At 39.9% G+C, this 27149-nt stretch overlaps 1 protein-coding gene across 1 annotated transcript in view; it reads right to left on the bottom strand.

Annotated features, from left to right (window-relative positions):
• The window catches only part of DPYD (dihydropyrimidine dehydrogenase), a 368019-nt gene extending 341560 nt beyond the window's left edge, over positions 1–26459 (bottom strand). The window contains exons 1-2 of the mRNA XM_052801600.1: positions 26330–26459; positions 3924–4034 (exon numbers count right to left, since the gene is read on the bottom strand). Of these exons, the coding sequence (XP_052657560.1) occupies positions 3924–4034; positions 26330–26368 (150 nt within the window). The 5' untranslated portion in view covers positions 26369–26459. The remainder of the gene's footprint in view (positions 1–3923; positions 4035–26329) is intronic.
• Positions 26460–27149: the final 690 nt, after the last annotated feature.

The following is a 27149-nucleotide window of genomic DNA, read 5'->3' as shown; positions in this document are numbered from 1 at the left end:
AGAATGTCTGAATACATAGGTGGGTTTATATCACCTTCTCACGTATCCTTTAGTAGGTACCTCCAAGGTTTCATTACAAAAAAGGCTGGATACAATATCCTACTGAATTCTCCAGTGACAAGTGAATTTGTAAAAATTCCAGAGGTGAATTTCATTAAAACGACAAACCCGCATGTTTACAAGGTAAAAGCAGAACTTGTCCCATAATGCTTAGAAACCCTATTCATAAAGCAAAGAATTCATTATGCTGGATGCAATGCAAATGCACACAATGTGTGCCCATCTAGTTCATGATCTAAATATCAGCAAGCATAAAATACATACAGAAATGGAATTATAGAGAGTTGGAAACCATAAATCAAAACATAGATCAGATGTCTAAAGAATCCTGAAGTACCTAGAAAATCCCTGAAATCAAAGTCCTCACAGCTTCCACAGTTCATTCCTTTGCTTTAGTTTTATCTGTAAATTGATGACCTAATGTGATCTAAATTTTGCTTCCTTCTCCAAGATTTATTATTAGTATAGCCAACTCAAAACTCTTCTACTTTTAATTTCTTCTGACCAACAGAAACCTTTGTTTCCCCAGACAGACTAGTGGCATCTGTTTATACCACCTTTCAGGATGACTCGGAAGAAACCAGAGTGTTGATGCTTAGGTTTAGCACTGTTACCGAGGGTGATTCAGCAATAGTTTACGTACTGTGATATAAATCTCTGAGTTAAAATTTCTGAAGGAAAAGTGACTGATCTTGTACCTACAGCTATAAATCATTTTTACATCAAAATTTGGTTGCTAACACAGAAAATAAACAACAGCACTCATTGAAAGCATAATTGAACCTTCCTTTAGGAGAATGCTTTTCTAATGATGAGGAAAGATATTGACACTCAGTTTCTACTTCAGAACTCATTTAATGGGCAACCCAAAGTGTCTCGGAGCAGGCTAGGAGTTAAAATTTCACTTGTGTAATTATTCTGAGGAAATATGTAAGTCTGCCATCTGGAAGTGTATTAGACATTACAAAGTCACTGTATGCATGCCTCAGCAGATGCAGCTTTTGTTCGGAGTTTTGAGGGCTGTTAATTTAATTAGTTTTGTATTTTCATACTCCCACCTTCCCTCCAACAGTAATTCTGCAAAGGCAGCATCAGTACAGCTTTAAAAGAATCCAAAGCTAAAAGCCAAATTCAGATTTTGAGGAAATGCAAACAAGTATACTTCTTATGGACTTCAAATAGAGCTTGACCTGTTTAATAGCCAGCCTAAACGTTACTGCCAATGGCTTTTTAGATCGTAACAAAAAGTTGTGCTCAATGTATCCTTTCGCACATTAGCTTTCTTATTTTAAGAAGGCTAGGAAAGGATTCTATCATTTTGTTTTCTTTGTTTATTAAAACCACTCAACAACAATGACCTGCAGAATGTAAAAAGTCTCTCGTTTTTTCCTAACGCCTTTATAATGTAAGGGGATGCCAGACAAATGTTTAGGTTTGATTTTTTTTAGTTTTGTAGGGCTTTTTCTGCCAGAATAGTAAGCTGTGTGGTAAATCTTGCACAGTAAAAGTAAGCTACATATTTCTGAGTAAAGAAAAGTTTGACAGTTCTAAAAACTAGGACCATTACTGGCCTAAAAATAAGGACTACCCCTTTACAGTTTCTTCCAGCATTTTACATTTCTTATCATGACTTTCAAACTAAATAATATGACATTTCTACCAAATAATTCATAATATACAGTACAATAACTATCTGTGATGAAGGTGTGTACATGTACAGATACACCTATTTGCTTATCTCTAACCTTTAACCCTCTAAGTTGCAACACATGAGCAGATCTCTCTCAGTGCAGGGTCTTAACTGCACAGATCTCCATGCAGTAATGCAGAACTATAAAACCAAGTTGTTTATTAGATTGTAAACCCATGCCAAAACATCATCCTGCAATATTTGACAATGTTCAGAATTTCTTTCAAATGCAAATCCAGCCAAGGAACACAACCTAGCGATGAACCCAAAATCGGTGCTGTTTGCACAGCCCAAGAAGCTCAGACCTTGGGGATCCAAGAACATTTGGGACACCATGAAGCACGCACACACAGCTAAAAGCAGGAACGTGGGAAGAGAGACCATTTCTAGGAAGCTTTCTAGAAAAAACTTTCACAATTAACAGCAAACCCTTCAAACAGCAAACATTTTACAAATAAACTGAATACAAAAATCAAACAAGGCTGATATGAGGAAAAGCTCAGAGACAACCAAGAGTGATCTTAAAAGCCTAGTAGCTTTAGAAAATGTGTGTTAACACACCCACTAGAAAGATATGTATGTGTATGCTATAGTTTGAAGTTTAACTAACTAGGACAATTTACATTGGAACAGGTTACTACAGGTTACTACACAGATACCTAGCTGCCCTGCTGCATGGATACCTGAGCTTCCTAATAAACACTTTCCGAAAACAGAGGAGTTTACAGCCCAGTATTGATTTCAGGTCACCTGAAAACATAACAGTGTAAACTGCAGCTGTCCAGGAGCCGCTTGCTGAGCAGCTCAACCACCTGTACAACAGGAAAAAACAGTTCTGGGCAATAATTGCATCAGACATCCCAAAATAATCATCCCTGTTCACAAACAGAAGCTTTTCACGTACATTAGTTTCCAGTTATTATAACAATGTCTAAGCCAATAAATAAGAAAATAGGAATATTAGCTATAGTAAGAGAGAGATTCTTATAATCAATGCTATAAAATGGGAAACTATACTAGAGTATGGTTGAAATGCTAAGGATACCCTGGGTTGCTCCTCCCAGAAAATATTTGTTGGTCTTACTGGATTTCATGATTTTGAGAAACTGAGGAACTTTGTGGGTTTTTTGTTTTGGTTTGTGTTTTGTTGGATTGGGGTTTTTTTAATTATAAATGAGTATCAACTATCAAACCTGAATTTTCCTACTTAGTGAGAGAAGGTGTTTTGATAACACTATGAAAATACACCATAACATTATACCCACAAAGGAAATAGCTTGCAGATAGTAGAAGTAGTACTCCACCTAAAACTCTTCTAAATTTAGAGGATTATCTAAGAGAATCTGTAGGAAGACAGTAAAAACACTACAAACCTTCTAATCAGACGAGAAAGCAAAGAGACAACTAAGTCTATAGGATTAGTCAAATATCACACTGAGACTAGGAATTTATATACCTAGAGAGAAAATGATGATATCTAATGGCAGAAATACTGAAGAATATAGTCTATAATGAAAAAATATTTATTCTAAAACGACCTATTTCCTGAAAAATACAATGCACAGAATTTAAAATCCAGAGCCATGTTTTAATCTAATCTTTATGTATTTATATGTAACATATAAATATGGTCATGTATATATAGTCCATATATAGATAGCTCTATATATACTTATATATGTACATAAAATAGGCACATGTGATGGGTTCCCTTATTTCTGTACTGAAATAAAATGACCTTTAAAAGTCTCAGAAAGGATAGTGAAGTGCTGCTCTACCCAGTGTTACTCTTGGAAAACAGAAAGAAAAGGAGCAAGTGGCAGAAGAGGCAGCTGACGCTGGCTACCCAGGGACAGCAAGAGGCTCAGGAGGTGGTGAGCCAGCTGTGATACTGCTTGATACTTGAGACGGATCAGACTCCATAACAAAAGGGGAAAAAGTTGCATCAAAGGCTTACTAAATCACCAAAAAGGAAAAAAGTATGGCATGTACTGGGTTCTGAAAAGTAAATAGCTGATCGCAAAGTAACTTTGTATCTACAGGAACAGAACTAGGGGCCAAATTTCGCTACTGAACAACACAGGAAATTCAAATTTTAATTTCTCACACAACTGAGATTTCAGCCTCAATGATTTATTGCATGTTCCAGATGCAATAATAAACATGCACTTACTGAACAGCTTTTGTCAGAATTCCTTTTCCATTGCTTCTTGACTTGTTTCTTTGCTGCAGTTGAATGAAGAGTTGCATGTGTCTGTTTTCGGGGATTTAAAGCCAGAATGTTCTGTAGAAAGAGAACAGGAAATTTTAAAATATAGATAAAATTTCCCAAAAATTTCAAAGTCTCTTAAATCACACCTCACACACCTATTTACAGTGCTATGCAAAAACAAAACACAATTACTCAACATTATATCCCAGCTTCATACTAATTTGTTTAGATTTGTATTGTCCATACCACTTAGATTATGAATATTTAAAGACATTTCTAGGACTGCTAGAAAACAGAATTATATTTAGTCACCATGATAATCGTTTCCATTCCCGGAAGTTTGTTATGTAGGGCATATAGAAACACATAATTCTGCTTCATTGTATCACTCCAAGTAACACTAGTAAAGCAAAACAAGCAAAAATATTTTAAAGGATCTGGGTTATTTCTGGATGTTTCATCATTTTAGTATAAATTCCAACTTCCCCTTCGCAGGACCCTGCCTTTATGCCTAGTGAGCTGATGAGTTAACTTCATTTCTCTTACAATGCTTTTATTTGCAAGGACACAAACAAATGTTGGGAATACAGCCGTATTTTCAAGTGACAGTGGTGGTCTGATGACACAGGCAGAATGAAGTTTGTAATGTCTTTCATTATACCAGTGTAACTTGAAAAATTAAATCAGCTTTTTGGAACCCAAGCTCTTTTTCAAATCAGGTGAATGACAGGTTTCCACAGCAAAACTGACCTCATTTAATTCAAGGTATAATGTGAACAGCATGCAAGCAACAGATCCAGACTCAGGTCTGTGATGGAGAATGAAAACAGGCATATTTTTGGTTGTAACTCCTGGAACTGGTTTTGTAAGTAAGTTTTCCTTTAAAAAAACTTGACTTTAGCACTATACTTCTCCACTGTGGTGAATAGGGTGTGCTTATTTTGTTAATATATGTCAAAGATGTGCGAGACTGACTTCAGAAATGGAGACTGAACCTGATGATGATGATCAGGATGCTTCCTTATTTTAAAAGTCTGCTTGAGTGGGTGATAACGATGAAGTAGTTATCTGTTGTATTAAGATTTTATTGTGCTGTTTATGGGGACTTTTTTTTTTAATGCAACAGGGTCACTTTCTTATCAACTATTTAATACTTACTCTGGACTGGTCAGTAATCCATTTTTCCCACAAAACAGAAATCTCACCTACTTGAAAATTTTACCTGCAAATAACAACATAGCCCAATGTAGTAACTCCCAGCTTGCCTGAAGCAGAGACACAAAAAAGTGGGGTACAACATTCAAAAAGGTATAGATTATTTAGCAGCCTGCACGCTGTTGACTTTCAGGAAGAGTTAGAGGATGTTATCAGATGTGCCTCTGCAATTCCAGCACTAAAGACTCTGCTCCATTTCTGGGTGTTCCCCAGCTGGGTACCTCAGGCAAGATGTGGCAACCAAATACATTCAGTGGTGGTTTATGCTAATTTATTTCCTTCTTAATTAAAACAGAGCAGGGACATTCACATAAACGATGTCACTTACAGCATCTCAGTTGCTACTTTAATTTCTCAGGATGATCGAACTCAACTGTCAGAGCACATCTGACTCATGGGTGATAGACTGTTGAGTGCCCAAATCACCCAAACTGGGCAGTAGGTCCTGAATCACACATACACTTTAGAAAAATTTTGCCTACTCTCTTTTGTAATTGCTTAATGCAGTATTCTTGGCCATGAATATTATAATTATTTTAGCAAACTGAAATGAATTGCAAATTTCTAGTAATAAACTGTAACAGATGTACTCCACTGGGTACAGCACCAGTTGGTTTAAAACATGGAACAAATGGTGGGGCAAGCCAAGGACGGAAGAATCCCCATATGTTTGCTCCTGTTGGAATTCTGCAGCAGGAGCATGGGTCCAAGCGCAACAGTTGCAGAAATCCAAAAGGACTACGTAGCGCAGCATGTCCCAGAATTAAATCTGAAATAAAACTGGCACAGAACATACCAAATCACATATACAATATAAAAATTGCTTATATTCCCACTACGTAAATAAAATACTATCTGCCTAAATCTTGGATTGCTGACCAAGGTGGCTGTTCTAGCTAGAGATCCCTGGTGTTTAAGAACAGCTCAGAAGTTAACTGCCTAAATGGGAAAGTAATGTAAATGCTTTGGGGTCTGTTAAACTGTCAGAAAGGAAAATTAGTGAGGGTGTTTTCTTCCTATTCATTTCAGTTCCCTGGTTGGTTTTCCGCAGCTTATGGCTAGTCAGACATTTAGTAAATTTAACAAATAAATTCAGGTAGGTGAGCCAGTAAGTGGAAAATTACTGAGAAGAAAGTTCTAGAGGGAGTGTTGCAACTAACACTTAATGTATGCACCCAGCTAAACAAAAATAAACCCCCTTGGACATGCAAGAAAGGAATCCTAGGACCCCCAATCTCTCAAAGACACTGGCCATCTGACTGGGGGAGAGCTCATTGGTGAGGAGAATTATTTGGGCATCTGTGATCTTGCTTGTCCCAATCCCATGCTTATTCTGCTACATAAATTCTCATTCTTGCTAGATGAGCTGTTGTTTGATCTCTCCAGATGTTGAAAGGGCAAGACTCAAGCTCCCCAATGGAGGATGTGGGTACATAATACATCACTTTTCAGAGTACTATGAGCTTTGGATTTCACATTAAGATGCTATTTGTATAGTAATGGAGAAACCTATGAATTATATATTTAGTGTTTTACATAAATGGCCACATTTATTTCATTAAAAATAAAGTAGGTATAAATCCATTATCATTAATGGCTGTAAATCAGAATATAACGCTGCTGTATTCTGTAGAAAACTATTTAGGTACTACATTGATGGAGAAAGAAATAGCGCTATGAGTAAGTACACAGAAGTAAATTCAGCCCACGCTGAGTACACACTTGTGGCACAGCCGCACAACATGCGTAGTAGAGTTAAGCCTGTGGCTTTGCACAACACCAATGATTATGGGAACCACGAAAGTATTACACTTTCTTTCATTATTTCCATAGATTAATTCTGAAGACCACTTTGGGAAGAAAGCCAAGTGGTCTGTCTCTACAGAACACAACTCAATATATATTGCAGATGACTCCCTCAAATACAACTACCTTAACGAATTCCTTTAATAATAACCCATGACAATGATTTCTCTTATGTCTTTTAAAAGACAAAGATTATTATAAGCTAAAAAATATTAAAGAATTGTTTAATTCCCTAATACATCCTCTTCTAGAATGGAACATATTCATTGTGACTAATACGTATTGATTTAGGTTGCAAGTATCCTAAAATGCTATAAACTACTCATATGTAATGTACATTGAGAATGACTAGCATGCGTGATAGCTACAGTTTTTAAATTTTGAGAATTTAGTGATAAATGGTTATGTTGATCTGTGCCAACACAGTAACGTAGCTTCTGAGAATAAACTTGCCATAAGATATTAATTAGATATTTATTGCTCAGCTTCTACTTTAAAGGCTATGATTAAGAAGTCTACACAAAAAATACTAGCTCTAATCTTCACTATCATCTATTAATGAAAAGGCTGTAAAAGTTTTAAAACAGCATATTACAGTGAGTAATTTACCAAGAATTTGAATTAATATTAGTCCAAATAAGTGATTTCAAGGCAGTTATTTGGGATAGGACACATTCTGCATTTGGGAGTCCTGTTTCTGACACAGCATTTGGGGGTAAATCAAGACAAGTTTTGCACATGCTCTGTGGTGATCCAACATAAATTTCTGGTGTACAAATTTAATTTCATTTTTAATTTCATTAGAAGTGTCACACTCATTTTATTCCCATCTCATAAAGCCACCCTTTTAGCTGAAATCTTATGAAGCTATTGCAATTAAATCTGATTTTTAATTAAATGCCTATTCAGCAAAATAAAATATAAAGTTATGGAAGCACTATGCTTATTAAGAACGCTCCAACACCAACCAGGGCAGGGTGGCAGGCAGAGAGGGAATGGTGTTAAGAAAAAAGTACAATTTACATCATAGGTGGGACTGCACTAACTTCACGGCAGTCATCAAAAAGTCCTGCTAGTCTAGCATTGTCTTTGTAAAATATATGACATCACTCCAAATTCTGAAAGCTTTTCTTTAAAGCACTAAGCTTTGAAGTCTTCAGCTTTTTTCTTTTTTTTTTTTTTTTCCCCCAAAGTAACAGCCTTAGCAAGGTGTCCTGGTTATGTGGACCTTACCTCTCATTCGAAACAGGAAATTTGGTAAAAATTCCACAGTTAAGATTACTTTGCTTCTGGAAGAACTACTATTAAAACCAATCAGTTGCACCAGGAGTACTTAGTCCTTAGTAATTCTCACCTTTGTTACTGGTAATTCAAAGCTAGAATAAGGATCAGAAAAACCCTCTTCAGGCTCTGTCACAGGCTGTGGTATTAAAACTGTATAGGCTTCTTAATAAGACAAAGTAATAATTTGCTCTTTCCATGGATTCTGTCCACTTTCTCTAGCTTGTTGGGGAAGTTTCTTATGAATGGCCCCAAAACGCCGGCTGAAGTTCACCACAGATCAATACGCATAGAGCCACAATGAAGCTGCTGAAAATGCAACTGTTCACATGCTGACTATGATTATGGGCACAAAATGTGGTCCATGTGTTATTCACTTTGTTTTAGCATACAGCACATTTACCTAACCCAGCCCCTGCAATACAGAGGTTATATCCTGTTTTACTCCAGTTGCTTCACAGACTATCCTCAGCTAAACTCTTTTATATTTTTATATATATGTGTATAAATATTGTTATATATATCTCTCTCTCTCTCTCAATTAAAATTCAGGAGTAGGCTAGGCATGCTAGGGAATGCATGTGGAGAGCAATTTAACCCACCCCATTCCATTAATCTACCCAATTTCCTTAAAAAGAGTTGTAATCTCCCTCGCAGCAAGTAATGTTAAACGTATTGCAAGATATATATGTTCACCAAGTGAACATAATGAGAACATATTTCTTTTTTCTAAGAGTAATGCGCATATTAAACAATTAATTTCAAAGCTATGCAAGTGTTAATTCACTGACAGAAACAAGTACCTGTGGTTTTTCCCCTGATATTTTCTAGTATAGCTGAACATGAAACTAATTTTATTATTGTTAGTCAGTCAAAGACCAAAGAACTAAAGCTAGAAGTGTTTGTTTTCATGAGATTAGGTGACCCAGAATAATGAGTATTGTTTAAAAATCATGTCAGTTAAGAAAAGGATGACTAAGCCTTGAACTCTACCTACTAATATCTTTTTTGAACTGCCAAGTTCACATTTTCCTTCTCACATCTACTCTGCCTTTTGCAAAGCTGCATGAAGCACTCACAGTTAGATGCAGCACTTCAAACACCGTGTAATTACAAGTGGAAGGTTCATTACCAAATGAGCAAGAGCAATTTCTAGTGCTAGGAAGAGTTTGTAACACTAAAAGATAAACAAGATTTCCAAAAAAAAGTATCTAAGTCATGTCTTCCCAAGCTAGCTCTATATTATTTTTCATTATTGAAGGAATATGGGAAAATGTTGTGAATTTCTCCCTCATGCTTATGTATGATAGAATATGTCATAAATTGACAGTTGTGTCAAATGTGTATTTCCTTACAGGGGATCTGAACTGATGAGAATCTTTACAAACAATTTATATAACCTGGCTGATAATACATCTTAGGAATTCATCAAAAAATTTCAAAAAGGAGAAAAGACTGTGCTTTCATAGTATTTCAAGCCTAGTTTAATTGTGAGGCGACAAAGGCCAGAGAAAACTTGATGAAACATGAAATGACCACAGATGTCAGGGGAATAGTGTAGTCAGCCTTGGGAGAACCCAATTCTAGAAGCAGAAAGCATCCCAGACAGCATGGGACTCAGAGGGGAAACCCCCAAAGAATTATTTTTGTATATTACCAGATATGTTTTCTGTTACTGAGACAAACGGCTGCACATGTGAGCAAAGTCACAAGCCGACTGCAAACTCATTTATATTACAGTATATCATAGCGTGACAAGCCGCAACCCTCTCATCTCTCGGATAAACTCTCCAGGTGACCCTCTGCATCCATGCCCGAGAACTCGTAATTGACATTATTATGAAATCTTCAAACCAGAGTCCTCAAGGTCCAGAGAGCTGGAAGATGGGGCTCCACTTCTGTGGAGCGACAGCCAGCCTGTGACTAGGAAATGTACCAGAAGAGCAGTAGCGCTGCAGCCTGCTGTGAGACAGAGGCTGAGAAGCCGACAGGCTCCAGGGACTGGGGCCTGACCCTGAATCTTGGTGCGCATATGGGTGCCTGAATCCTGGTACGCGTATGGGTGGCGAGAGGAGATCAAACACAGCTGGGAAAAGACTCAACTTTTAATCACAAGACTTATTTCTTCTCTAAGCCACACAAGCTCAGAGCCTCAAAAAGGAGCAAGAACTCGAAGGCCAGTGGATGATCTTGTAGTAAGCATATTCTAGCTGTGCACTGACACGTCACTACCGTTAGCATAGCGCTTAAATACTACATCTTCATCTTTACACTTCCACATAGCTTTAGATTTCCCCATAAGACAGACTGCTGCTATATCAGAATAAACACCTTTCTGTCTTCTTGCACTCCTTACACAGCCTCTAATATTTAGTGAGAGTAAGACTATTCTTTATCCTGTAATAATATCATAGCATACCGGTATCCTAGAGGTGTAGTCCTAGATCCATTACTAGATACTTAGAAAGTGGGATTTCCAAAACAGTTTTACCACTACAGATTTTCATGGTCCTCAGACTTCCCTGCAGTATGCAAATACTGCCTCTTAACAAAACAAGCAGTTTTCTAAATCGCTCCCACAAAAGTCAGGAATATGTCTATATTAACAAAAGTGTGGTATACTTCATGCACTTTCTGTTACACAAGCAAAGTTAATGCATTACAGATTAACAAAGTAGCAAAATTACACAACCCTAAACATGGTTTACCTAATTTTGTTGATACGTTAACTTTCAGATTAAGAGCTTGATTTCTCTACCTCAGCAATGCATTTATGCTAGGCATTACTGTAAATTCTAAAAGGTCTACTGAAAAAGAAAAGTGTTACTTGCTTCCCATAGATACCAACCACTCCTCTATTGGAAGAGCTCTGGGTGGTAAATTATGCCGCTAGAAACTCTGCATGCTACCTCCTTTACACAACTGATCTCTGCAGAAGCACCTTGACCCTCACAAGGAAAACTCAAGTGAATACTCACCCTCCATGCTTAACTTTAAGTACCCAAGTAGTATCCCAGCATTCAGTCAATTATTCACATACTTAACACAAGCATGTACACCTTAAAAGCCAAATAGCTTAAAGCAGGCTCAAACTCCACCATGCCATAAGATAAAGTTCTCAGATCTGAGGATTCCCCAGGAACACCCTACTCTGTGACGACATCATGTTTTCACACTATAAACAATACACTATGTCAAAAGCTATTAGGGTGAACACAACAAATTCAGAGAAGGCGTAGCTGTGCACACATCTCATGGATGTACTCAGAGTTGAATTCACTATTATGTATTCATTTTGTTGACCAAAATATTATTTAATTGACAGCCTTTAAAAATAGAAGGGTTTAAAGTTTGGTGCAGCTATCCTTCCACACCTACATTTAACATTTTAACCGATTTCTCTCTAACTGGACAGTCTTAATCATTCAACCAATTGGCTAAGTGCAAAAAAACCCAGAGCAATTCATGTCACAGCCTTGATTCTTAGCTTCATGACTGCTGTTACTTTAAAAGTAAGCACATGCATGGTCTCCACAGACTATGAAACCCACTACACTCAAAGTTACCTTTTTTCATCTTCCTAATAAAAATATCTTCCTTCTTTACAAATCAAAACTTAAAGCTTCATAAAATATTTAGGTTTGCATCACAGGTATAACAGAAGTTTTTGGTTTCCTCACTATAATATTTATCTATGCCTCGATCGCTTGTGCACCAAATTGCCCTGTTACATGAGAAATACTAAATAACATTTGTAACTGCTCACTCATACAGACAGTCATTTAATGAATATCTCACAGCAAAAAGGATCATTATCATACACATACATTTACATCTCACTTCTATTTTTCTGCAAGAAGACAAACAGATTGAAAGAGAAAGCAAGCTCGGTTGCCTTCGGAGATAAACTTGGTGCCAAAACCAAAAACAGGCCACTGCATCCCCATAATTGAACCTCTCTATTGAACCCTCAATTGCAGGTGTTTGCTTAACCAAAACCCAAACTTGCATTAGAGACATGTCAGTTAATGAAAAGTGAATGCTCTACTGACTTTTGATCATAGGAGAGAAATTAGCATTAAATGTTATTACTGCTTTAAGTTTAAACATTAGCAAAATCAGCTGAACTAACTTCAGCTGAGCAAAGCAATCTTCTGAAAACTTCGTTAAAAGGTGATTTTCAAAGTCCGATGAATGAACCTGAAATACAAGGATGAGAGCGACAATATACATCTAAAACATCTAGTACATTCAGTGCTTGAAACACGTGAACATTTATATTTGTTCCAAGAACATGCCAACTATTTATCAGTACTGACTTTCTAAATCTGTTGCAACATTAAGAAGCAACAAATAAACTTACCCATATGCAACTAATGTGCAAACTCCTACAAAAATTTCAGTAGCAACTGTTTAATACAATGGTAAAATACAAAACTGACAATGGAACTATTGATTTTCTAGTAACTTTGTGTATACATCACAGCATCCTAATCAAAAAGGAAAAAAAAATCAGCATGTAGAAGGAAAATGGAAATATGAAGGATTTGTTAATTATATACTATAAACAGTAAGGGTTTGATGTGTGAAGTCACATATTAAAATATTATTAAACGTCTGATAATTGAAAAAATAACACAGCCAATCTTCAAACAACAAAATTTGACAGCCCATGCAAGTAAGGCAAGAGGAAACTGTTGCCAAGTTTTCCTCTTCCTTTTAACATGTCATTGTCTTCTTTTGCAGAAGCACACAGTGATCCTATGTTGACACCTTTAAGCAAAGAAATGTGACATTCTGTAAATTCATAGGGCATCACATGCGTTATAGATGACAGTGGAACATATATCAATAATGAGGAATACAAAGCAATTCCTTGGAGTTCTTTGCTCTTATTCAACAATTTTGATTTTTAAATCTTACTGACATTAAATACTGCTGAATATGTGGCCTGGAGGCAGAGGTGATACTCTTAAAAAAATAGGATAATCAAATTAGGCTGCCCAATCTAAAAACATGCCAGCAAACATTTGGATTCTGATCTATCATACTTTGTCACATGCTTATACAGAAAACTCATTTTTAAAATACTTTATAAAGGGTGTTATATGTAGTAGTATTATTTTCCAACTCTTTTACTTACTAAGCCAAACTTTATTTCTGCTGAGACCTTTGAACAGGGAAGAATTACTATTTTTATCATTTCTAAGTTTTTCTAAAAATATAGTTAAGTAGTTCTCCTATAAACATACTGTAATGATTCTAAAGCCTTGGATTCCAAGCTGCAGAAAAATTTAAGTATTGGACTTTTGCAAAAAATAAAATTCCCATCTTGCTGACAGGACTAAGCTGTCTTTCCTAGACTACAAGATACAAGACCACAAAGCTGTCATTCAGTTAGGATGGAAATATTAACAAACACTTGTCTCAGATCAGCATCCCTTTGTTTGTGGTTTGGTATGAGCAACAGCAAATATTGCAGAGTAACAGGAACAGCTGTAACAGAAGTAACATTATTTAGTACACTAGAAATGATGCAAAGGAAAAGTACCCAGGTAACTGTTACGTAAGTGTTTTAACTATCCTCCCACTCTTCTCCACCTGACAGCTTCAGAAACATGCCAGAAGAACCAACAGTTCAATGTGGATTTGGTCTTTACCTTCTTCAGCTTGACTTTAGGTCAGCTCTTCTTTTAGCTATTGTTTGCTCACTTTTCCTGAGCAGAGGCCTACATTCACAGACAGGTAAGTTTTGTAAGTAAGGCAGGTGACTAACTCCAGAAGTGGAAGTTGCATGCCTAAGTCGGCTTCCTCTTACAGCAACTGAGGAAGGGATTCAACAGCTCCCAGCATGCCAAGCAGAACACCGCAGCTAGTTGTGACAAAACACCAAATACCCAAGAAGTACACAACCACGATGGTTGTTCTCTCTCACCCTCCTGGACTTACACACCAACTGGCAGCATTTGCACAAACATTTCTCTGGGATGATGGTTCTCAACTTGAAACTCTACCTGAGTTTAAACACTTACCTCTACTCAAATGCATGAGTTTCCTAGCTTCCATTTGAAACAAGGGGAAAAGGGGGGAAGAGTCACAGGAAATGACAAGAGCAGTCACTTTTGCATAATAGTCTAATGGTTACTGGAGTCACCCTGGAAAGAGAAGACCTCCATCCCCATGTTCCTGCCTTCCACTGACCAGGATGGAAGGCTAACCTGGATGAAATTGAGCTGATTAGCTGTTCAGCTAAGATTACAAAAGCAAATCAGAGAGCAAATATGACAAGAACACTGCTCCAACACTAAAAGAGTTTTGACCCAACTCTCTCTCAAGACTGCTTATATATTTTTCATTAAGGGCTCACTGATTAAGTGCACAGAGAACATTATGCTGGGAGTTAAAAATGAGCTAACTTTGCTTTTGTGCTTAATACTTCTTGGGGTTCTTAAATCATTTCATCTTATCTCCTCACCTGGTGCCAAGGTTTGGCAGCGTGCAAGCTACTCTGCTTTACTTCAGAACAAATATTCTACAGTCTTCTGAAAACTATTTCTTATCATAACCTAACAAAGAGGAACTGGCCCTTCAGCAGTCAATAGTATTGGTTACTGCTGACTGCTGACATTTTACTCAGACTGCAGGTTTTTTGAGAAGAGATAATATTTTCTTTTTTTCTGTTCTGTATTCTTTTCAGTTCTGCATTTTATCACCAGCATTCTAGAACAGCTTCTGTTGTGGTTATCTTGTTTGATTTTTTTTTCCTCCCAACTCTTTTGTCACTCTCTCACTTCCATCTGTTTTGAAGAGCTATGTATGAGCTTACTAAAATCTTCAAAATTTTGGTTTTCAACTGGAACTGAAAGAAGGGCAGTATCAAACATAGCTTTAAAATGGAAGCCGAATAAGTCTGGGAACCACCTCTAATCTCCCATCCCGTGTTCCTGTCATTAGCATGCACACACACGCAGATGCAAGTGTGTGAGTGAATCTGCACACACTTACTTTGTCCCTCAGATTCTGAAGACTGCCAATTAACAGGGAGGGAGGTATACCTCTAAGACTGATGAACAAATTTGTTAAGGCTGAAATCAGATCTTGTACTCACCTGCAGTTATGTTCCAAAATATTACACTACACATGATACTTTGCGCACAGATCCTCACACCAATTACTGATAACGTTCCTTAAGAGCTAGTACATAGACCTAAAATGACACACCAAGAAGGACAGCGGGCTTTAATTTCATCAGTTCTAAATCAAAGCCAAATCTGGTACTCATTCCCATTTTTGCCCTGAGCAGTAAATCATGGAGTTCTTCTTCAATACTGATTTAATTTACAATTAGAGTTTTCCTAAATGCGATGGCTACACCCTATCTCACAAACCTCATTTTTAACCTTAACATGTGACATAATATGAAAACTGCTGACACAAATAATTGACTGCTTTATTATAAATAAGAATACTTAAAATTATTTTAAATGCCTCATAAATCCACATTAAGTCTACTTTATTGATTTCAGAAAAGTTCATTTTATTTCCATAGCAATATTCCATAATCTGAGCACTTAAAAAAAAAAAAAACACTTTTCTCAGTTTTAACTGTCACTGAAATATCCTTCATTTCAAAGATATCAAGAAATTATCACTATTCACTTTCAATACAAAGCCTCTTACATTTCAGCTGTCATTTTCAAAAAATCATACTGAAAATAGTGTTTCTAAGCAGAGTTCAGTTGCAGTGTAATAAGTAATAATTTCATCAATTAGCAGTATTCAGCATCCACTGAGAGTTCTCTCACTATTATTTTATTCATAGAGTCCTTTGTGGAAGTAGCATACTAAAAAGATCCATTTATCCTTCAAGGTTTTTCATAAATGTGTCATACATCTTAGAAAACAATTGGTTATTATTCTTGCTCAATCTAAATAACTATAATAACTTCCAGGTGTAAAACCTCTTTTTATACTTCCAATCTTCTTTACTCACATTATGGGTCTACATTTTTAATAACCTATTCTAACACCTCTACCTACTTTCACACATGCATTCTGGAGTTTTGCATGGATGCTAGACATGCCTGGATGGGAGGGTAGTCAGCTTATTGTTAAGAGCGGAACAGAATTAGGTTTCATAGAATGCCCTTCACAATCAAGGTAAAACCAAGCATTTTATTATGAGCTAGATGCTAGTATAGATGCTAACAGTGCAATGGCTGTTAAGGAAAATGCTGTGATTGTTAAATTCAGCAATAGCTTGCTTGCAGAGCCTATTTTATTCCTCCTTCCCTCTAGATCCTTCCACATACTTATCAGCCCATTTCTCCTCACCCAGAAGGACATGTCCTGCTTTCTGTCCTTTCATCGCAAGACTGCAAAGGGCTCCCTTCAGAGCACAATATTATCACTACTTAATCAACTAATGAAGATGTGATTGGGCAGTATGAGGACCTCTCTCAAGGCTGGGTAGACAGCCCTGTGCAGACCGTACAGCACAACCAAACATCTCTGTCTTAGGAAACAGTAGCTCAAATTTCAGTGATGCATCTCCTACACAGCAGTCTGCTTCATTGTCTCCAAGTTGGTCAAATGTTTTGTTGACCAAAAAAACCCCGGCCATTATGTTCATTCCAACATAAGAAGTTTCAATTTAAATAAGGCCTCTCAGAGCACAGCTAACAAAATCACAACAAAGAACCAAGGAAAGTGTGCAGCAATATATCAATAAATAAACTAGGTACCACAACAACCTATCTGAAAATGGCACAGAGTCCAATCTCCATCATAAATATAAACCTAATGACATTGCGCATATGACTAATACTTGAAAGAAGTACATCATTAGGAAGAAAGATTAACTAACGTCAAACTTTCAAAACAGCTTTCAATTTTTCCACCTCATTTCTATATTCTCAAAGTGGTGTGCACAGGTACATCTATTAAAAAAACTGCATACACCAGCAAGACATGTAAATCAGACAGTTTGGCTGCCTGGACACTTCTCCCTTTAATTACATATATAATTGTTTTTGAACCTGAAATTAAAATGTCAGAATGCACCATGATTACCTTTAACTGATGACTACCATCCCATCTAAATGGAAATATTTAGATTCATCACCTAGATATTTTTTTAATTAGCTTTCAAATGAAGTCACAGGCAAGCATGTCTGCCATCTCCCATTTGCACTGTTGGTGTCAAGTTGAACTGGAAAGGCCAATCATTTCAATGAACTAAAATAAACATCATTTTAAGGTCACGTCACTTGTAACACTTCAGGCAGCAAATGTCATACTGAAAATAAAATTGAACCTTGGCTTGAGCAAAGATGAAAGGTTTGGCATTTCAAGGACTTCATTGTGTTTATCACTTTGTCCTGGTTTCAGCTGGGATAGAGTTAACTGTCTTCCTAGTAGCTGGTACAGTGCTATGTTTTGAGTTCAGAGCGAAGAATGTTGATAACACTGATGTTTTCAGTTGTTGCTCAGTAGTGTTTAGACTAATGTCAAGGATTTTTCAGCTTCTCATGCCCAGCCAGTGAGAAAGCTAGAGGGGCACAAGAAGTTGGCACAGGACACAGCCAGGGCACCTGACCCAAACTGCCCAACGGTGTATTCCATACCATGTGACGTCCCATCCAGTATAGGAACGGGGAAGTGGGGGGCAGGGATTCGCCGCTCGGGGACTGGCTGGGTGTCGGTCGGCGGGTGGTGAGCAATTGCACTGCGCATCATTTGTACATTCCAATCCTTTCATTATTGCTGTTGTCATTTTATTAGTGTTATCATTATCATTATTAGTTTCTTCTTTTCTGTTCTATTAAACCGTTCTTATCTCAACCCACGGGTTTTGCTTCTTTTCCCGATTTTCTCCCCCATCCCACTGGGTGGGGGGGAGTGAGTGAGCGGCTGCGTGGTGTTTAGTTGCTGGCTGGGGTTAAACCACGACACACTTTAAATTTACAAATAAAATACCCGCATCACATTTATTAATATTTATCATACTAATAAAGCTTTCTGAAACTGTATGTGTAAATACTGGAAGCATTATTAAAAACAAAATACTTTTATAGGTGGGCTTACCCTAATTTCAAATGGTGAAGTCTCTGCAAGACCTAAAAACACTCAAAATTCCACATTGGTTTAGTGAGGCATCTCCGACCATGGTAAGAGACGAGATGTTTCATAAGGTTTAAGTGTTTTGACAGAGGGCAGGAGTGAAATTGCCTAACTCAGTCCACAGTAAGAAAACAAGGGTGTTGAAAAAGTTATTTTGTTTGTTCTGAGACTACACATCAAAGGTATGGGTGTATTTCTCCCCATCCTCAGCGTGAGCAATGTGACCTAAGTACTGGCCATCTAAGGTTCACATTCTACTGCTATTGGACAGAGTAAGTCACCTCCCACCACTCACAATGCGTGCTAATACACCGATGTCTAAGGGAATTAAAACATCTCATGGCTTTGACTAAGGCCTGCCACTGTTTAATGTGGAACCTCCGTTTACCCTAAGCCCTTCACAAATACACTTAGGGGTTTGATATAGAGATGCTAGTCATCCAGATGATGCATTTCCAAGGGAAATAAACCCCTCTTCTGTTGTAAGGTAGTTAGGGAAGGTTACGCAGTGCTTTCTGAGCCATCTCAAGGACAGAGTACATATCAGAATTGCTTCATGAAGAGATTCTTGCATTCTTCCTGCTTGCAAGGAAAACTGGATCCCTTTGGTGTCAATCTGGGCTGAGAATGGTGATTCAACTACAACTTAACTGGGTAATAGCTTATGATTTGGATAATATTAAGAAAAAACTCCTATACATATCTTGATCTAAACAGTCCCCAAATGTACTTGCTTTGGCATTTCATCCTCACTATGTTTCTAATTTTTGTTGTTGCTGTTGTTTTTCTCTAATGATATTTAAAAAAACTTGCCCACTTGAATCCTATGTTCTTTGCCATCTGCAACAACAAAAAAGATTTGGGTGTTTCTTGCAGCTGTAAGAGTCTATGAGAAGAAAAAAAGGAATTTAAAGTTAAACTTAAGACCTAGTCTGAATCACCTGTTATTTCATAAAAGAATACACCTGGCCACTTTGAAGGCAAAATGTTGTTCTTATTTCTAATAATCATTATTATAAGAAGAAAACTGGAAAATTTAGTTCATTTCCTCCACTTACTTCTTTACCTGTTTTCTTCCCTAGTCCCAATTTGACCTGGATATATCTGGGGGGTTTTATATTTACATTTTGAATTATGGCATTGCATTTGAACTGCATACAGACCAAGACGACAAAATGCCAACCAAGATCTGTGTAGCCAATCTCTATTGGCAGATTTCACAATCTGATGCTCTGCACATGTAAAGACACCAGAGATTTATGCTGTGCTGATCTGCAAGAAGAAATCTGCCCTTAGTATACAAACGACAGCAAATGAAAAGACTTGAATAACATGCCCACACAAACACCACCCTCTGAGCTTCTGATAAGACATTTATGGCCAAAGGTTTCCTAATCCCAAATGTTTGATTTCTTTGCCAAATCACATACTTGCCAACATCTCGTATAAAGGCACAAATTTTGCTCTTCTCAAAGGCGATGGCCCAGGGCAGGGAGCTGAGTGTGTAACACTGTACTGATGAAATAAAAAAAGGAATAGAAATCATATGCTAATAAGAGGAGGGAGGTTGCCAGGCAACCAGGGAGGGAGAGAAAGCAGTTTTTGATTTGAACTCTGTGCTGTCAAAGGGTTAGCATAGCCAGAACAAACAGGACACATTCAATCCAGCTTGTCTGCAGCCACCAGGAATTTCAGCTTTTCTCAACGTTTTAAGTAGATGTGTGTTCCCAACTCAGTGCCAGCTATGTTTGTATTCCCTGGGTCATTTTACTGGCACTGGGACACTGGCAAAATGGCATAGGATGGGATGGACAGTAGTTTTTTAAAAAGTGTCCATTGAAAAGCAGCAGCATGTGCTTTTGGGTAGCACAAACTGCACCATGCATGTAAACTGGCTTGTAGGATGGAGATAGCTGTGCAGCCTTGGGTCCAAGCAAATCCCAGTCCATCTGATACAGCCACACCTCTCTCAGCTGCACTGAAAACCGTGCAAGTCCTGCCCTGCTGCTAGAATGGTACCCCTTCAAATGCATCTCAAAAGACTGCCCTGCACCACTGCGCTCTTGTCACATCTGATGGGCAAAATCTTGCCTTACAGATCTCAGCTTCCTATATCAACATGTAATTTTACTTTCACAGAAGATGTGACACTAAGCAGAGGAAAGAATAAAATTCAAGTCCAGTCTACAACATAAACTCATCATTAAATCCATTTACGTAACAAAAAGGAAAATGAATTTCAGTTCCTTCTTGTTTTCAGAGTTGTTAACTGCAGTGACAACTCGTAAGTCCCAGCCATGAGAAAAGGTGGGAGTAGCAAGTCTTATTTTAAAGACCTTCTTAAAATTTTAAAAATGTGGAAAAAATTGGAAGTTGAATTCATGAGTAACATTAAAACTCAAAGGTCAAAGGAAAATGAAAAGCACAAGCATCGATTTTTTTTGTCCAATTTTTTCCAATTTTTTTTTTTTCCCAATATATATTATGGAGGACTTGACTGAATCCCAATATATATTATGGAGGACTTGACTGAATTTCAGTGCTACAATTTAGCAGACTATTGGCAGTGGAGGCAAGATAGTACATAACTCTTTGAGCATCAACAGGATTTGCATATACAACATGAAAAGACAAAATGTTTCATACAAAAGACTTTCCTTCCTACTTGCCAGACCAGGTTTTAACCTGATGAGTAAATCATATTGTTCAGTTCTCCATGAAAGACATGATAATTGTGGTCTATAATCTTCCATGAGGCCTTGGTAATCATGCTATAATTGCTGTTCCACTCATCTAAGAGTTTACTACAATAAAACCACTAAAACAATGAAAGAGCTTGAGAAATTCATTAAACAAAAATAGCGAAACAGGAAGTTTTGTTTCCTCACTGATTGCTCATCAAATGACCCTAGGAAGACGGAGCCATCAATCTGGAACAGCCATCTGATCATCACGGCAAGCTATAAAGCAATAACTTTAAAAAATTCTACATATTAAAGCTTCGTTATGGAAATTCAAACAACTAACAGGTATCTACAACAGAGAGAGACACTGTAATAATTGGAGCTTTTTAAAATAAAAGTTTAGCCTAGATCAAAGAAAGCTAGCTTCAACTATTTATTCACATAACCGTTGCTTGACAGTTTTGCGAGCCATGCTGACTAGTAGGGTTCCCTGCTATCTTGCTGGAGGTTTCCTGTGTTTTTACAGTATTCTTTATTTTTCAATCTTTGCCCTGCTTCTCCCTTTAGAGGACACCGAGCTTAGCTCTCAGATGTACCTTCAAGCACCACCTTTGCTACCTGCAGTCTTTCACTGTTCTAGTCCATTTGTATTGGGAGAAGAATAAATCTGACAAACGAAACTTGCTTACCTTGCTGTCATAGCCCATACTTTATAGCACCCGCTAAGTATATATCCCAGGGAAAGAAGAACTGTCACTGCTATCAAACCTGCTACTTTAAGGGGTATGGAAGCTGCAGGTTGTACAATAAAGCTTCCTTGAGGCTTAGGGGCACTTCCCAGGTGGCTCTTACATGCAGCAGGAAGTATGGCACAAGAAGTCCTGTTCCCCTACCTACCCAACCCTGGAACCAGCTGCAGCCCTTGACTTCAGGTGTGCTGTCTGCATCCTTGGTGAGCTGCTCAAACAGGCTATAACCTCCTTCCACCTTCATTAGCGGCCTTCAGAAAGCAGTGTGTATCTCGCTGCTGAAGAAACTCAAAATCAACATGCACATGTCTGCTATGCACTGAGGAACTCCTGGAGCCTCCTGTGTCCTCACTAAGGTCAGCACCCAATGGGCACAGTCTGGCCCTTAAGAAACATTCCTCTTCACCCTGAAGTTAATGTAGTTTGTAAAGCTTTTGTCCACAATAGGCAACAGCAACTTATTTATACCTATGGATTACACTACAACAGTAATAAGAGTACAGTGCACAAGCAGCACAGCAAATGTTAGCTTTCTAAAGTAACACCAAACAAAGCTACATGGATGAATTTTATAACAACTTTTCAAACAAAAAGATGTGATTTAAGAGCCATCTATACTTTCTAAAACTAAATGAAGAGAAAGCTTGACACAGTTACAGTGACGATGTTCATTACGTTATATGTGAAAGCGCCACAAATTTACCCTGGTAATTCTCAGACAATTCCCTGACTGCTGTTTCAGAACATGGCTCTAGCCCTTCACACCTTTCCTTTTATTCTCACAAGTCAGGCATCAGTGCTAACATCTGGAAACAGGTGTGACAGCATGCTAGGTACCCAGCTGTTGGCCCAGCAAGGAACTACCCATTCATCAACACCCAACTCCCCTTTAAACATATGCAATAGATGATTCAGAGGGACAGTTAGATCTGTGAAATGCCAACATACTCTCTATCTACTGTAAGAATGATAATGCTGTTTCATACTAAGGTATGCTGGGGGCATGGGTCTTAATTTACCATCAGTGTTTCAGGTTTGTGACAACAGCGTGGCAAAGCATCTCTGTTCTGCAGAGAAGCAGCCCTTACCAAAGAAGGCTGGGAGACCCACTCTGACTAGCTGTAGACTGGATGGCAAAGAGGTAGAAAGTATCCACCACCCAAACATCACCAAATGAGGTGACTAGAGGGACTGCAGAGAAGGACTGAAATGCAGTCAGGAAAATATAGCATGCAGAGTACAATATTAAATGATGTAATTCAAGGTTGGGGTCATCCTGCATGAACTCAAGAAACTAAGTTAAGTTTCTACTCAACACTTCACAGTTTTGCCATTCATTAATTTCTGAGTACTTGATCTGACAACTTTAATTCTTTAAAGAATCCTGAAATTTCCAAGAGATATAATTATGTATGGTTTACATACAATGATAAAGATAGTAAGGAATCTGCTAAAAAAAAAAAGGAAGGAAAAAAAAGAAGGCTTTCTTTCCCAGAGTATCATTGGGAAAGGTATGTATGAAGCCTGTAAACACTATCTGGAGTCTGAATGTACATTTAACACAGTCTCACATTACAAGTTAGAAAGGGAATGCTGTCTTGATACTGTAGGTTTCACAATTTTTTATAAAGATCTAAAGGTGCAATAAATAAAAAGCCAAGACAAGTCCTTGCACCATACATCCAAGGCAGGTACGTTCACCTGTAGCTATTTTGGAATGGGCTTTCCTTCCTTTTGCTTAGAGTTTCTGCACCCAAGGAATATTATCAGCACGTTTTGATATAGAGTTGACCAGATTCAAAAAAAGCCAGTGTTTGGGGTTTGTGGGGTTGGCAGTAGTTTGGGGTTTGGTTTGGGGTTTGGGGGGATTTGGCGGGGGGGGGGGGGTAACACTAACATTTTTTGGAGAAGACCCTATATTTTAATCACAACACTCCTAGTCTTCCACAATTTAGAAAGCACGACTTTTAGAACAAGATTATCTATGTAATTTCTTCACCTTCTTCAGTTAGGCCAAAAGATTTGCTCAGGAGCTGAAGCTGCTGCCTAAGGCAACCAAGGGGGACAAGATTCCTCAGGGACAGCTTCCTGGAATTTTTCTTTTTTTTAATAACTTGGAGAATTGGCTGTGATTTTAGCTACTTCTAGCACAGATTCTTGGCTCCTCTTTAACCAGTGACATCAGTCTTTTTATACAGCCTTAACTATCTAAATAAATGTTAAAGTAGTACCAAGACTCCAAAGGTCATATTTAATATTTTAATTATATGAACTATGTTTGAGATGCTAATCACTGAGATAAGTTTCATGAAATCATTCGTTTAGTTTTTATACTGTAGCCAAGAAAGTGACCAAAACATTCAAGTTGTGCTGCCAGTGCTCATGGTGATAGACTTCTCCACTGAACAACCAAATTTTTTAGAATATTTATCTACAAGAATATAAGCTTAGCTACCATGCACTTTCTCTACTTCAAAGAAAAAGATAAAATACACTTTTACTGAAAATACATTACTTAAATACACCACTTTTTTCCCCCAAAAAAAGTCCGGGGGGGGGGGGGGGGGAAGATGGGGAGATGCAATTAGACTACCAGTAATTATTGATATATTCATCTAGGAGACAAATCATACAGTGACTAAATTTATTCGAACAGATGGGGAAAGGACAATGCATTTGGTTAGAATTAGACTGCCTTGACTTCCTTGCTAATTTAAATGAGTGCTGAAAACAAAAACACAGGAAGATATTGACCAAAGTTTCTATTTTCAACCTGACAGTAAGGCAAACACTAGCCTTTTTCAAAATCCACCAGTTAGTCTTCTAAATCATGTAGTGCTGCATACTATTACCAACATGATCCTACAATAATATATTGTTCTTTGAATCTGTCATACATATCAAGAAATGCAAAACAATGTAGTCCCAGAAATATTTTGCATTAAAAATCAGAGGAAAATACTCAAAAACCTGTACTATCAAAATCAAACTCTTTTAATAGAAAAATGAACTTCAACACTTGAAGAAAAATCTCAGATTGGCTGCTCTGAAAACACTGAGCTGGTAAAAGGCAGACTAATGATTTCATACCACAGTGCCTCCCTAACTGCCAGGAAGACTTCTATGATAGTTCATTCTTCCCATGCATTCCATGTTTCAGTTTTATCAGAGTATCTGTAAGAGCATTTCTGGACATTAGTTACAGATTGAGCAGTAGCGCAGTTAGGAAATGGACTGGACACAAAAACTCAATATGAGAACTGATGATAAAATTCAGTCACAACTGACCTAGAGGTGTATTCAAGCTGCTGCTGTGCACATTTGCGCATTATGACTGGGCTGTCAATGAGCTGCAACAGCCCATCCTAAACCTAATATTTTAAACTTCAAGGTATACCACAGCAAAAAGTTGTGTCAGGCGGGAACAAGACTGTCAAACTACAAGCTGGTTTATCATCACTTTGGTTTTTACTAGACTCTCTGAAAGAGCTGAAGCTTACAGCCAAGTGCAAGGTCCTGTGAACAGTGGCAGAAAGCTACCTTGAGTCCCAACCATGCAACCTGGCTAACATCAGCAGGAGTTCACCAGATGTTACACTGCACTAGCCTTGGTCCCACTCCACTTCACCTCCACCTTGCAGCAGGCCACGTCTGGACCCTACTTCCAAGCTTCCCAGTCCAACCTGCAGCAAGGAACGTCATGCAAAGACGTTAAGCGCTTCAGGTACTGCAAGCCACTTGCCGCAAGCGTGCTACTCCCGCCATCCTGCTCAGCGTCCCATGCAACTGTTTTACTCCCAGGAGACACAGTGCGGTACGTCAGCTCAGCTTGGCCCATAGCAGGACAGTGAAGAACTGAGGGCCTGCACGCCTCCGACGGCCCACAGGCAGCTGCAGGTCACTGAGGCCAAGGCCGTGAGGGGCTGTGAGAGGGTCCGGCCTGGCAGCCCGAGGCCCGTGAGGCCGCCCAGGGCCTCCTTAGGCCACGGCGCCCGAGCAGGAACCCTGTCAGAACCAGGAGGGAGACCTCACCGCGAGAGACGGGGCTCGCCCAGGCCCAGCCCTCGACTTCGCCGGCGGGGAGTGACAGGAGGCGGCGAGGGGAAGGGGAGGGGAGGCACCGGGCACCGCCCCCTCACGCCCCCACACAGCCCTCGGCCGGGCGGCGGCCCCCCTCACCGGGGCGAGGGACGTGGACGCGGAGCGAGAGCCGGAGCGGAGCCTCAGGCCGCCGCCCCGGCGGCCACGCCCGACAAGGTCTGCGGCTGCCCGGGCGGCAGGCCAGCCGCCGAGGCCGGGACTGGCTCTGCCCGCGGCCGGCCCCGCGGCGGGGCGGCACGGCGGAGCGAGGACCCGGACGCCGCCGGCGGGCAGCGGCAACAGCGGCGAGACACTTCCTGACGCAGCCAAACTTTGCTGGGCGCTCCCGGCCCGGGCGCCGCCGCCGCCGCCGGGCAGAGCCCCCTCCCCGCTAGCGACAGCCGCACGTCCCGGCAGGGCGAGTGGGTACCTCAATGTCCACCGGGTCCCGGCTCAGCACACGAGCCATGGTGTCCGCACCGCCACCGCCTTCCCGCGGCTCCCCGCAGTCCCAGAGTGGAGCGGAGCCGAGCGCGGGAGGAGGCGGAGCCGCCAGCCCGGACAGCAACGCCCAAGTGGGCGGGCGCCCTCCGCGCCGGGCCGGGCCGGAGCCTGGGCCGCCCCGCCGGGCACAGCCGCGCCGGGGCACGGGCGTCCCGGCGGGTTGGGGGGACGCGTGTCCCCGCGGGGCGGGAGCGTTCCCGGCCCGGCACATCGGCGCGGTCAGGGCTCGCGCCGCTTTACCTCAGGCCCGCGGCGGGCGCCAACGGCCACTGAGGGGAGAGGTCGCGGCTCGGCAGAAGCCCTCCACAGGGGCTTCACGGCACGCTCCCCCCGCTGGGAAACGGCCCCTCAGCCGCAGGCCTCACACGGCACGGCCGTGGCACCGCCGCTGCCCAAAGGGCGGGCGTCCTGGGGCCCAGCCGCGCCTCCGTGACTTGCCGCAGCACCCCTCGCCTGAGCCCACGGGCACTCGCCGTGTCTCGGGGCACGTACACGCCAGAGCCTCCTTCGCCATCATCCTTCCCATTCCCCTTGGTAGAAGGGGAAGCGGGGACAGGGCCAAACCTCACCCTGGTTGTTTCTCTACTTCATGAAAATCCCACGAGAGGAGCCTGCACACCAGGGCCGCAGCCAATACCGCCGTGCTCAGGGACACGGCCCCTCTCCTGCATAGAGGCAGAGAGGCCCCTTCCCAGGGTTGCACATACACCTTCTCAGCATTACTGGCCTGGACTGTCCCTGAACCT

The sequence above is a fragment of the Harpia harpyja genome, chromosome 11, assembly GCF_026419915.1.
Source record: "Harpia harpyja isolate bHarHar1 chromosome 11, bHarHar1 primary haplotype, whole genome shotgun sequence".
Lineage (NCBI taxonomy): Eukaryota > Metazoa > Chordata > Aves > Accipitriformes > Accipitridae > Harpia > Harpia harpyja.
The sequence above is the reverse complement of the archived record's forward strand: the minus strand, read 5'-3'. Positions and strand labels throughout refer to the sequence as shown.